Here is a 13,330-nt window from a genome sequence, read left to right as displayed (position 1 = left end):
TTACATTCTTGACTGTAGCTGCTTGTGTTTCAATTAAAACACTTACTTTAACAAATACATGTCTGCAGATACATGTATGCAACATTTACAGTAACTGCACCACAGCTGAGGACGATGAGTAAATATTTCAAGTGAACTGGCCTAACATTTATCCCAGGCTTTGAACAGTGAGTTCTCAGCTAGTGGGGCAACATAGTACAATTGTCCCCTTTTTTGGTCAAAACGCTTCCTAGATGAGGATCCATTTGTCCCAATGTGGAGCAGGTACACATCCAATATAAAACATTGGCCTGTGAAAGTATCCCTGGGATTCCCTGTTATGCCTTTCAGCTCTCAGATCTGATGGTAAAATAATACAGGTGTGATAGCCAATTTATAAAACTTCATACCCTTAGAATTTTTGTTTTCAAAATATCCAGCATGATTAGCCTGATTTATGGTCTAGTTACTTGTCAGATACTCACCCCAAGACAGAAAAAATTCTTAAAAGGACAACTCTGTTTTCTTTTAGAAAGATCATATATTTAATAATGGTCCTAACTTCTAGCAGATTAGATGAGACTCTATATAGGGGTATAACTCCTGACAGACTCTTCCCTTTTAAGAAAACAGTTTCCCTGAGATTAAATTTAACTACTGAGTTCTAGATCCTTGAAAATACTAAGTTATGAAGCAAACATTGACAACCCTGGGCCAAATCCTGAGCATCTTACACACATGAGAAGCCCCTTTTGCTCTACTGCAGTCAGTGGCGCTATACATGTAATCTGTCCACTGGACTAAACAGTAGGGCAGTAATTATATTAACAAGTACACAGTTTGAGTGAAATCCCATAGTGTTTGCCCAGGGCTGATGTACTGAATGATTCCTGCAAGATGCTGAGAACTTGCAACGCCTAGTGTAGCCAGTGAGAGTTGAGAGTGCTTAGCACTTTGCAAGAGGCACCCCACATCTCAAAGAATAATGCCTTCTATCATTGCTCAATGCTTTGTTTGAGAAATAACTAGGCAAGAACTTCTGATTTTGGCCCTTTATTTATGAAAATGGAAATGCCACAGTCATATTACTTATTATCATGATAGTTGGTATTTAAATGAAGAGTAGAAAACTTTACCTACCTTAAAAAGTCTTAAAATATTAGCAACCATGATGGATACAGAACTTGCAGCAGCACCTATTACACCTGATATCTTGTCTGGCTTAGTGAAAATAGGTGGGTCTCCATTAGCACATTTCACATCTGAACCATCTTTCTCTATCAAAGCTTGCACAAACGTTAAGGACTGCTCCAATGCATAAGTGTCCCTGGAACAAGTATCTAGGATCCGGACACCTAAAGTGATATTGGCAAGAAGATCGGGGTCCTTATTGATCTGATCTATTGCATATAGCATTGCCTCTAGTCTGTGGATCCCCTTCTCCTTCTTCAGCTCCCCACAAGGCACCCCTCTATCCCCTTTTGCATGGACAGGGAACAGTCCTCCCAAGATGATGTCCCCATCCAGTCGAATAGAGTGGGCATATTCCTGGCCATGAGTTCTTTGCATCATACTGAGTATCCAGTAGAATTTGGCTGTTAATAGGAAGAAACAATGGCAGGAGACGAGCCGCTTTCCTTCGTATACCATTTTTCCCGCAGACGTTGTTGCTATCCAAGACCCGAAGTTCCTTCTTGCTAAAAGAGGAGGTGGACCATTTGAAGCAGCACCTTCTGAAAGCTACCATCAGTGCCCAATAAGTAACAATATAGAATTGTGCCACAAGTAGAAAATAGATCTCAACAAAAGTTCTTAAAATATGTTTTACAAAAAACGTCCATCAGTACCATGGGTTAATTTGTTTTGTGGTGAGGTGTTTTCAGCTATTGTAGATTGAAGTTGAAATATAGATTAATATCTATGGCTCTGATGCTGGAAGGAAGTCAACGACTCATGTCCTTGCATTTTGCCCTGCAGCTGAGGTACTCCTGAAAAATCAGTGAAAAATATTATTTAGTTCAGCAGTTTTGTGCTTGTCAACAGTATTTACTTTGGAATATGAGTTACATTGCATAGGTTTTACTTTCCACATTATGTAAGGGACTAATTCTTGGCCCACTGTGAATTTGAACACCTGGTTGCACTGTACTAAAAGCTGAGAGATTGATGATAGCAGCAAAGCAGAAGCAACACTGAGGTAACAAAGCCTAGCTTGATACTCAGTCAGATCAGTAATTTTTATTTACAATTGCACTGCATGAAACATTTAGATACAAAGACTATATACCTCTTTGGGTTTTGTTCTGCAATATATTAAATCTCACAATATATTGTATTGGACCCATTCATCCTATCACAGTCTAAGGCTCTTCCCCTGCAAAGATTTACACTTAGTAGTCTCATTGAATTCAGCAGCCTACTAATGTGCATAAACTTAAGCACACACTTGAGTTTTTGAAGCACTTGATAGTAATGGTGTTACTTCTCTGGCACAACTCATTTTCTGTTCAGTTCCATGTACATCTATAGTGCTCCATAAACAATAATAATTTCAAACTCTGAATATAGTTAATGGGAAAATAATAAGTTCCCAAGCCAAAGTTTCGCAATATATTTGACCAGATAAGGTATATATTTTCAATTATATTTTACTTAATTTGAGGCCCGACATTAACAGGGCCTCCGTTTTGTGCTTGGATTTGAGTGTGCAAAATTGGGGTGAAATCCTTGCTTCACTAACACCAATTGAAAAACTCCCATTGATTTGAATGGGGCCAGGAATTCACCCTGTATCTAAAAATCAGAGTGACACTATCTTAAATATTTTAAGGTATCTATTAGCTTGGTATCTAAGCACCAGTAACTAACTTTGTTAACTTGATTGTGTTAGTTTTTTAGACATTTAAATTACCTAATTAGCACCTGTATTTTAAAAAGTCTAGCACCAAATGCATTTTGTTACAAGTACCAAGGATATCATAATTGGGGGGAGGGGTTGAGCCCCTTTTGTCTTAATATGACTTGCTATAATATAAATAAAAATGTGATTCTATAATCCCTTAAACTGATCATCTTCCACTAAATATTATTTTGTTCCTCAATTTTCTCAAAACAAATTTTACTCAAATCACAGAAGCTACAGAAGAATTCTAAAATAATGGATGTTTGAAGGCCTGTGAAAAAGATTGGTTGTAGAGTGTCATCTAAGTAGAAGTAGCTCACCAAGATCGGTAACAAAACAAAGACTTGAAATTGAACCATGTATAATTGCTGTGAATAAAAGGGAATATTAAAGTGCCGAAGTGCATGAAGCATAAAACTTTCAATGCCTCTAAATATTTAGTTTGTTTGAATTTACTTGGGGATTGAATCTAAATGGATCAAAATCTGTGCTGACTGACATAATCTCATTGGCCTCTCTGTAAATATACAAGATATAAATGAGTACAGGCTTTAGCCCAATGAGTTTATTTTCAGCTTTAAAGATGGTAGGACAAAATTTGCTCTCAGTTACCCAAGTACAAATCTACATTGGAGTCAGTTGAGTTGATCCCGATTTACATCAGAGTAACTGAGGGCAGAAATTGGCTCAAAATATATTGGTGAGTACAAGAGAACCATTAACCAATCAGAACTGATCATCTTAACATCTAAAGTAATCTACAGAGATACTTCTTTACTGATCCCCTGTTCATTATGAACAGCCACGTCTTTAGACTATACATACTAGCACCACTTTTCAAGGATTTCAGAATCAGTTCTTTGAATTAACAAAATTTAAAACAGCTCATATTTAACAATATGCTGAAATTTTGGAGGCAAGAGTAGAGAATTTAAAATGTCTCAGAATATTCATAAGAAAACTGCTTCTTTTTTTCCATGTGTCATTTGGCTGCATGGTTAGACCAAAGTCCATTTCTAATGAAGAATATTCTACTCAGAAATTGAAGCGTCAGAAATAGGTATCAGTCCTTATACACATGTACAGTGGTAGGTCAAACACAGTGGACTTGACTTCTAAAGGATTTTTGGGAGTACAAGTAGGCCCAGTAGCTTATCTAGGATGAGTAAATTTAGAATAATTGGAAGGTTAAAAAAAATCTCATAATAAGCATTTTGCAATACTACATAATTCTTGAGTATTAGTCATCATGCATTCTATCATTCAATATTGTTAATTTTCAAAAAGAAGTGTGTATTTCATGATGTTAATGGCCATAACTTGCCTATAAAATGGAAGGGAAATTCATTATAAAGCATTAATTTTAAATTTTAATAGATTTTGTCTTATTGTATGTCTTCTAAGAAATCAAAGCTTTTATTATATTGCCTAATTTATTCGTATCACATCACTTTGGCTATATTGATTAAGTTTTACAACTATGTTGTTGTGAGCCTGTATAGCTAAGTAGAAAGTTTTATTTAAATTCATTTCATTTTTATCAATGATTTTTACTTATATGAAAAAATATTAACCTTCTGTGCTATAAATCCAGACAATTGTGTTTCATGTTCAGAGTTTCCATTCAAAGTACAATATAATCCCTTTCTGACTGACCATAAATCTGGATTAATCCAAATGTGTTCCCAATTTACCAGGTTTTTTATAGTGGTAGTCAGTGCTCACTGGGAAATAACTTCAGAGAAGAAATGTACATATCTCCTCAGCACTGAGCATATAGATTCAAGAGGAAGTGCAACACACAGCAGCACTTCAAGTCAACATAAAAGATCACAGGTTGCTTGCTCTTAATTGCCTTAAAATTGTATCCGGTAGTAGCTGAATTTAAGTGCTTTTTAAAGCAAAGTTTACATTACAAATTTCCATAGATTATCATGTACATTCATTTTAATACATAAATAGGTGTGGTGAGGGGGGAGATGGAAGCTTTTATCACGGAACTAGGATAATGTTTAACTTCTGAAAGTACTTCCTTCAGCAATCACCCAGATCTTTAAGAATATTACTATTTCTTGTTTGGTAAAGCATGGTTATAGAAGATTCGAGCTCAGTACAAACTGGAGTTCAGTGTTGTACTAAGCAAGGTCTCATGAATACTGCAATGACAGTGTGCGCACATGCGCACTATGTAATAAGACAGTTCATTATTCTGATCACAAACTCATTACTTCTACACTAGTCAGTCTCGTTACTGGAGTTCATTAATATAAAGAACTCTAAATAATAAGCTGAAATGATAAATAATTAAATGGATTAGGCAGTGGCTTTATTTTGGTAACAAAACTACTGAAAGAGTGACCTTTAATTTACAGTAGTGTCAGTAAAATGAATACAAATATATGACGAGATCCTCCCACAAAAAATATTCTTAAAATCACATATGCCCACGCTGTGATTTCAAGTAGCACTCTATGCATTACAAATAGGGAAATATGTTTCCTCTAGTTCAGTGGTTTTCAAACTTTTTTTCTCCTGACCTAGTTGAAGAAAATTGTTGATGCCCATGACCCAATGGAGCTGGGGATGAGGGGTTTGGGATGTGGGAGGGGCTCAGAGCTGGGGCAGAGTTGGGGTGCAGGGGTGAGGTCTGCGGGGTGGGGCTGAGAATGAGGGGCATGGGGTGCAGGAGGGTTGTCTGAATTTGGGGGGGCTCAGGGCTGGGGCAGAGGGTTGGGGTGCAGGAGGGGGGTCAGGGCTCTGGGCTGGGGGTGCAGGCTCTGGGGTGGTGCTGGGGATGAGGGGCTTGGGATGCAGGAAGGGGCTCCTGCTTTGGGGGGGATTCAAGGCTATGGAAGGGGATTGGTGCACGGGGTTGGGGTGCAGGATTACCTCAGGCAGCTCCCGGTCAGCAGTGCAGTGGGGGTACTAAGGCAGGCTTCCTGCCTGTCCTGGCACCGCAGACCACACTGCGCCCCGAGAGCAGCCAGCAGCAGGTCCGGCTCCTAGGCGAAGGCATGCAAGCAGCTCCCTGTGGCTCTTGCTCGCACTTCCCGCCCAGCTCCCATTGGCCAGTGCTCGCAGCAGGGGCAGCGTGTGGAGCCCCCTGGCTCCCCCGCCTAGGAGCTGGACCTACAGCTGGCCGCTTCTGGGGCGCAGCGTGGTGTCAGAACAGGTAGGGACTAGCCTGCCTTATCTGAGCAGCACCGCTGATGGGACTTTTAACGGCCCGGTCGGTGGTGCTGACCAAAACCACCGCGACCCAGTGCCTTACATTCCGTGACCCAGTACTGGGTTTGAAAACCACTGATCTAGTTTCATGGATCTCGATGACCTGTTCGACAGTTTAAAGACATGACTCTTTACTGGGACTGTGTGAAAAGAGCAACTTTTTTCTATAAGAAAATATTGACGATTATGTTTGAGGCAATTTCACATTTCCTGGATTTCACTTTTCACAGCATTTTGAAGAGCTGATGAGGTTTTCATTAAATCATATCAAAGTTTTGTTTTTAAAAAACAGTATTTTTGAGAAAAGGAGAGGCTATTTTTGCTCAAATGTATCTTCTTTTCAAGTGATAACCCACAAAATTGTTCAGATTTATGAAAAATTGATTTGGTTTCATAAAACGAGAATGTAAAAACCTTCCATTCCAAACTTTTGGGGAGAGGATCTTGCAAATATTTTTGACTTTCCTCTTTGTAATATGAAAATAAGATATTTATAGTAACAGACTGTTATCTGCCTAGTTTTTATGCTAACACCAGGGCAGGCTCTGGCTTTTTTGCCGCCCCAAGCAAAAAAAAAAAAAAAATCCTGCAGCCTGGCCAGAGCGGCAAAGCAGGAAAAAAAAAAAAAAAACCTGCGGAGCGGCCGGAGCCAGGGTGCAGGGAGACTCCCTGTGCTGCAGACATGCCCCGGCTAGTGAGGGGGTGGGGGAAGGAGTTGGGGGGAGAGAGAGAGAGAGAGAGAAGGGGAGCGGCCAGGGCTTCAATGAGGCACTTGCCACTCGGCCCCAACCGCCACACCGGCTGCCGGGAGGGCTCCGTGCCGCTCCGTTCAGCGAGGAGGGAAGGACGCGGGCTGCCCTGCCGGGCTTGCTACAGACCTGACACTGGCTGGGGCAGACAGAGTGTGCAGCCCGCTCCCAGCAGGGTGCTCCCATCCTCCGCACCACCACCCCCTACAGGGTGGCCGGATCGGCGAACAAAACAAACAAACAAAAAAAAGCAGCCGTGCTGCCCTAGGATTGGGCAGAATGCCGCCCCGTAGAATCTGCCACCCCAAGCACGAGCTTACTCGGCTGGTGCCTGGAGCCAGCCCTGGCTAACTCTCATATTTTCCTGGGAAATATTTTCTCTTACAGTGCACTATATTCAGTGATGAGAAAATATGTGAAGAGAACTATATATCATGTAAAGGTGTTGCCAGTTGAACACAACAATTTGAATTTCATATAAAAGCAGATTCTTTTTGTTAACAATGTAAGTGGATTGTAGAAGTCTTAGGCCCTCACTCTTAAAACCCTAACTTGAAGGAGTACCTTAGGTTCTGGAACTAGAGGTGCTGCCGCACCCCCAGCTTCAAGTGGTTTCCATTATATACAGGGTTTACAGTTTGGTTCAATGGCCCTCAGCACCCCCACTATACAAATTGTTCCCGCACCCCTGAGGAGTACTCCTTATTTATAGTAGTCCCATTTACTTCAGTCCTATGAGTAAGGATTTCATCACTTCTTCCTGCTGAGGGTACCCTTTACACAATAAAAAAACCAAGGCAAGTCACCATCAGCATCCACTCCATATGAACTATTTTTTCATCATACGGCATGGGAGAAACGTCTCAGATCAGTCTATTTCAGACTCTTCTCAAGGCAACTTCAAGTATCGCCAGAGCTTCTGCCTTCACATCCTACCCTGTGAATCTCCATCTTTTAAACAAGCTATCTTTAAAAACCAAAACAAATCCTCTCCAAGTGTGGGCCTAATAAAAGGTTAAAGCTAATACACAAATCTTCCAAAGGAAAATCATAGTAAGCATTTCTCTCTGTCCCTGACTGATCTTACAACTGAACAAACTCTATCAATATTCACACCTTTCAGACTTGATTTTTCACCCCTGGTCTAACAGGTGAAGAAGACCAGTGAAATTTTCCAGGTCAGCCTAGAGTAGTTTCTTCACCAGAGTTCAAATCTCTGGCCATCAGCTGTAGCTGTAGTTTAGAGCAAGATTCCGTGCTTCAACCAGGACCTGGAACACCCTGACAGGGACAGTGGGGAACTCAAATGTAAGTGCAGAATAGTGGGGGGGGTTGTTTTTTTTTTTTTTTTGTTTGTTTTTTGCAACAGCTCTGAGAAATATATTTGTCCCAGAAAAATAATTAGGTGGCACAGGAAAGTTAATATTAAAAGGAAAATCTGCTTGTGCCTAATACACTGTCAAAATTGCTCAAGAATAATTTCATCCCAACATAAAAATTACCATCCTAATACTGCCAAGGTCATTGTCAGCTTGGGTTACGGGCTGTATAAGTGCCAATACACAGTCAAAGCTGCCTATGAGCAGGTTTAATTTGCACATCCAATATCTCAGTTGAAACATTCAGCGTCCTCATTTGCTTTCTTTGTGGCAGATCTTTCCTTTCCCTCTTCTTTACTGGCTGCCTTTATATTAATAACGATACTCTGTACTTCTGTAGCCCTTTTTCATCCCAGCACCTCAAAGTGCTTAAACATTAAGTAGATCTTTTAGACTAGTTCCACCTGGAAGGGTCCTCTACTGCATAGTGAAAAGGTCCAGTAACCATTTCAGCAGTGAAATAGGATAAGCTGCATTTCACCAATTTTTCCAGCTAAACTACACAAAAATCAACCATTATCTAGGGTGTTAGCCTTCTTAGCAGGGAGCTCTCTATTGTTCTCTACTTTTACTTAACTAAGCCATTTTTATCTTCCCACACTCACGTCTACCATACCAATTAGCTTCTGTTTTTGAGGAATTCTATTAAAACACTAAGCTAAGCTATCCCCACTATTCCTGGCGTCTTTCATTATCATTAGCAGCTGTAGTATTTTAACTGTTTTACTACCCACCAATCTTCCTTAGAACCCAAATAGTGGTGTGCAAGGTAGTTATGCAAATGACCAGATTAGAACCAAATGCTCCTGTTGTTCATTACCGTTAATTAAAAAAAAAGAATCTAACGTGAAATAAACAAACTTTCCGCTATTTGGTTATACATGATCAGCAGCCTCTATGCACAGCTACAGGCGATTTCTTTTTCTCCTTAAATTAAGTGGTCACTTTTAATGGGACAGGTTATTACTGAAGAAAAAACAAATATTATTTTAACGAATCCCCAATTCCAAAGGTCAGAAGCTTTCCAACGCCAAATGCCCATCCTGTGCCGAGTCTGCGTGCAATTCGGATCGGTTAGCGATTTTCATTGGTGGTTGGGGGGAGGGTTATGCGTTATTCACGCAGCCCTTGCAAACACTTATGACTCTCACATTAAACACATGCACAATGCTGTGAAAAGACTCATCATCCAGTGGGAGAGCTAACACTTCCCAAACAGAGGTGAGATTACTTTGGAGAGGTGCAGATTCCTCTCTATTAACAGCCTTATTTTGGGTTGAGTATTGTGAGAAACATCAAGGAAGTAGAGGGATCCCCCCCCCCCCCACCCCCACCCGGTCCCCCCCCATATCTATACCCCCCGCAGGTACTTGCAACCGGATTGAAGTAATTCATGTTGGCTGTCAGGGGGATCTGTTATATCTTGCGCAGTTTGGTGGCTGTTTCATTGACACAAGCCGGCACGTGCCAGCCAGCCAGTATCTTGTGGGGTTCTAGTATATATTTTCAGCAGCTTCGAACAGGCTGCGAGGGATCTTCGCGCTGTTTCGCTGAGCAGATGGATTTGGGTTCAGTATTGCTAAGGGGGCTTTCTGTCTTCTAACAAACATTCCGCCCGGCTCCTTTCTGGTAGTGCCTGGGGTTCGAATTACCTAACGCTGGGGAAAGGGGACAGAATCAGGCTGCTTTTAAAAAAAAAAAAAAAAGAAAGAAAAGAAAAAAACAAAAGCTACTGAAAATAACAGAAAGAAGGGAATCCTTGGTGCCCTTACCTACGCGTCCCAGCCCTAGATATCCCCACCCTGCTAGAATAGAAGTTTGTGGCAGCAGCTTCCTGCACTCATCCAGTGTTTATTACTATGCATTTAATAAACAAGTTAAATACTTTATGTGATTTTATCCGCCCAGCGCGCAGAAACCGAAACAAACAAGGAGGTGGAAAGCTCGGGTGCTTCTAAGGGAAAACTTCCCCTCGTTGTGGTTTATAATAGGATGCGTTTAAAGGAGGAAGGGGGGAATCTTGAAATTCAGGGCTACAAATGTCCTTGCTAGGATAGTTCTTTGCTCGTTGTGTATTTTTTTTTTTAACGTGCCGTTTAATTCGAGCTGGTTTTAGGAGGCAATTGACAATAAAATCCCAGGCTATTTCAAGCCCCACAGATCAAGCAGATACTAGTCTCTAGCAGAAGATATTAACTAGGACAAAACTTGCATTGACGCTTATTTGTTGACTTCCCTCTCTCCTTCTCCCCTGCCCCCCCCCCAAAAAAATGGTACAAATACCTTGAGCCTCCATTCGATCAAAAATAGTTGCATGTCCGTATTGCTGAGAAACGGTGGAAGAAGTCCCGGGAATTAATCAAAGCCGCCCTAACCTACCGTTGGGAAATAGCATTCGGTAATTACCCTACAATCCGCGTCTCAGCGATCTTCCCCGGTACCGTCAGCTGAAGGAGCCGCTGCTCAGACCGGGACAGGTAGCCAGGAGAGCTATTTCAATGCTGCTGCAGAACACTGTAGAGCAGCCAAGCAAAACCAGCCCGGATGCCTCCTCGCCCACCAAAAACACCCCGGAAAAAAACTTTTAGGGACCGCTTCGAGCTCAAACCTCAGTGCTGATCTCTTAGCCCAACTGCTTTGCCTTTCACCCGCAAGGGCTGAGCTCTGGATTGCCCCCTCTTGGCATTTGAAATGAATCTAAGCAAAGGACCATTGTTCGCCTCTCCCCAATCGCCAGCCTGGGTTTGGATACCCCGATTAATTTCCTCCCCCTCGCAGTAAATCAAATCACCAAACTCCAAGAATGGGCCAACTTGATGCATCCAACACTCGGATAAATAGCTGCAGCCCCCGCGCTCTTAGCATAGTGGGGGCTCTGGCTCCCCGCACACACACACACTCCCCCCGGGTCTTACCCTGGCTCTGGAAGAAGCTGCTGGGAAGGAGCCGGCTCGGTGGCTCTCAGCCCCATTTCAGTGCATGCCGGCGCGCGAGGAGCTGCACTTGTAGCTGTTCTTGGTGCTGAAAGAGGCAGCGATTCCAGAGCACGACGCGAAGTCTCTTCCATGTGAATAACAAATACACCCACTGGCAGCCGCTATTGGTCTGTCTAACTCTCCTCCTAATCCACCTCTTATCAGGCACTCAGCCTGGCCAGGGGCAAAGGGAGCTTTCCCTGCGCGGGATCTCGCAGGATAATCCCCGCCGTTTAGCGCCAAGCAAATCACATCTGGGATGCAGAATAAACCAACCCCGCCGATAGGAAGCCCCCTGGATCTGGCTATGAAGGCTCAGACTCGGGTACCCCGCCTCCCATGTCTTACAAGCTTTCGCCTCCTTTTGCACACACTGCAGTTAACACATACACACACCTTTCCCCAGGGCGGCGGTCTGAGACCACAACGTTTAGGTAAACAAGGGTTTCTATCAGGTTTGAGTTGCAGTAAAAGCCAATTATGGTTGGGGGGAGGGAGGGAGATAAGGCGGGGGAAACATATGGGCTCCTAAGGAACATGGCTGTTAACATCTCTTCCCTGGGCTGGGGCTAAGTCATTCAGACACAGCGAGGGAACCCTTTGGGCGGGGCATTCCTGAGGCTCCGGGTGGTGCTGGTGCTGGTCTGTGATCAATAAATAATAATCACCGGGCCATCGAGGAACACGTGGCCGGCGCGTGGAAATTAACAAGCAACTGGCCGCAGGCGGCTGTCAGAACATCACTGCTCTCACCTCAGTTGCCCATCAAAGTTTGCAGATGCCTTAAGTGGCCGCATCTTGGCCTCTGTACCCAGAGGCTCCCCTGAGGGTGGGGGGCTTTTCTCCAGCACCAGCGTTAGCAGGGAGGAGGGTGCTGGGACAGACGGGGGGGTTTCTCTATCTTGTATCGCGGCCCCCCGCCCCTGGTGCTTGTGCCCGCTTGGGGGGTGAGGGGCAGTAACGGGACGCCCCAGCTTTGCTTTCCTCTCGGGATCGGCGTTCAGGGTTCCCGGGGGTGGCAGGCGTCGGGCGAGTCGGGATGTGTCAGCTGGAAGCCCCGCGCCAGGCTGTTCCCCGCCCTGCGCGCTGCTGGGGTTTCTCCTGCTCCCGCTGAGCGGGCCGGGCCGGGCCTGGCCTGGTGAACAGGCTCCATCTGGAGGCAGCGGCTGGGAATTGCAGGCTCCGGAGCTGGGTGAATGTGACGCACCGAAGATCCCTCCCTCCCTCCCGCCACAGAGCCTGGGGCTGACGCGCACACAGGCGGGGCAGAGGCCGAGCTGCGCACGGGACGGAGGCAGCGGGACAGGGCACCACGGAAATTAAAGAGCAGGGCTGAGCCAGGGGGCAGAGCAGGGGTTATGGCAACAGGACAGGAAGAGGTGCAACGGGCCCGTGGAATTAATTACAGCCCTCCTCCCCCGTCCCTTGTAACTTTCTGTTTCCTTTGGGTTCAAGTGAGGAGCAAGAAATCTTTATTAAATGCTGGTGCTCAAAGGCCTGCTGGTAGGATGACCAGACAGCAAATGTGAAAAATCAGGAGGGGTTGGGGGTAATAGGAGCCTATATAAGAAAAAGACCCCAAAATCGGGACTGTCCCTATAAAATTGGGACATCTGGTCACCTTACCTGCTGGGAACAGGGTGCAGGGCTCAGTTCCAGGGTGGTCTTGCACGCTGTGCATATTGGGGGTGGGGGAGAAGGGGGGTTTTATATATAATGCTGTAATGAGGCCAGCTGAGGCTGTCATCCTGGGCTTTGTCATTTGTTACTGCTTGGCTTTGTGCAGTAATGGCCTGCCCCAGGCAAGCTGGAGGGCACTGCCAGCCCTTGCTGGGTCTTCTGAGCCTGTAATTGCTATCCTGTAATGGTTCACAAATATCTGCCCTGGAAACTTCATGTACTGTTATCCTGAATATGCTGTGCCATGCTGTCATGGAGGATTTGGGTGTTGGGGAGGGTGTTAATCCTTTGCTAACAATGAGAAAATCAGGGTGTTGGGCTAGCTTCTGTTAGTGATGCCGTGTGTTAGAAATCTAGGACATACTTACATGGGCTAAACTAGCATTTCTCAAACTGATGGTCCTGACCCAAAAGGGAGTCAACAACGTTATTGTAGGA

At 44.0% G+C, this 13,330-nt stretch overlaps 1 protein-coding gene across 2 annotated transcripts in view; it reads right to left on the bottom strand.

Annotated features, from left to right (window-relative positions):
- The window catches only part of GRM8 (glutamate metabotropic receptor 8), a 491,761-nt gene extending 480,474 nt beyond the window's left edge, over positions 1 to 11,287 (bottom strand). Inside the window, exons 1-2 of one of the 2 annotated variants that reach the window (XM_034767874.1) lie at positions 11,153 to 11,287; positions 1,120 to 1,967 (exon numbers count right to left, since the gene is read on the bottom strand). In XM_034767874.1, coding sequence (XP_034623765.1) covers positions 1,120 to 1,629 — 510 coding nt within the window. In that variant the 5' untranslated portion in view covers positions 1,630 to 1,967; positions 11,153 to 11,287. The remainder of the gene's footprint in view (positions 1 to 1,119; positions 1,968 to 11,152) is intronic. The other variant, XM_034767884.1, reaches the window with a different exon arrangement.
- Positions 11,288 to 13,330: the final 2,043 nt, after the last annotated feature.

Source organism: Trachemys scripta, chromosome 1 (genome assembly GCF_013100865.1).
Source record: "Trachemys scripta elegans isolate TJP31775 chromosome 1, CAS_Tse_1.0, whole genome shotgun sequence".
Lineage (NCBI taxonomy): Eukaryota > Metazoa > Chordata > Testudines > Emydidae > Trachemys > Trachemys scripta.
Note: the sequence above shows the minus strand (reverse complement) of the source record. Positions and strands in the feature narration are given on the sequence as shown.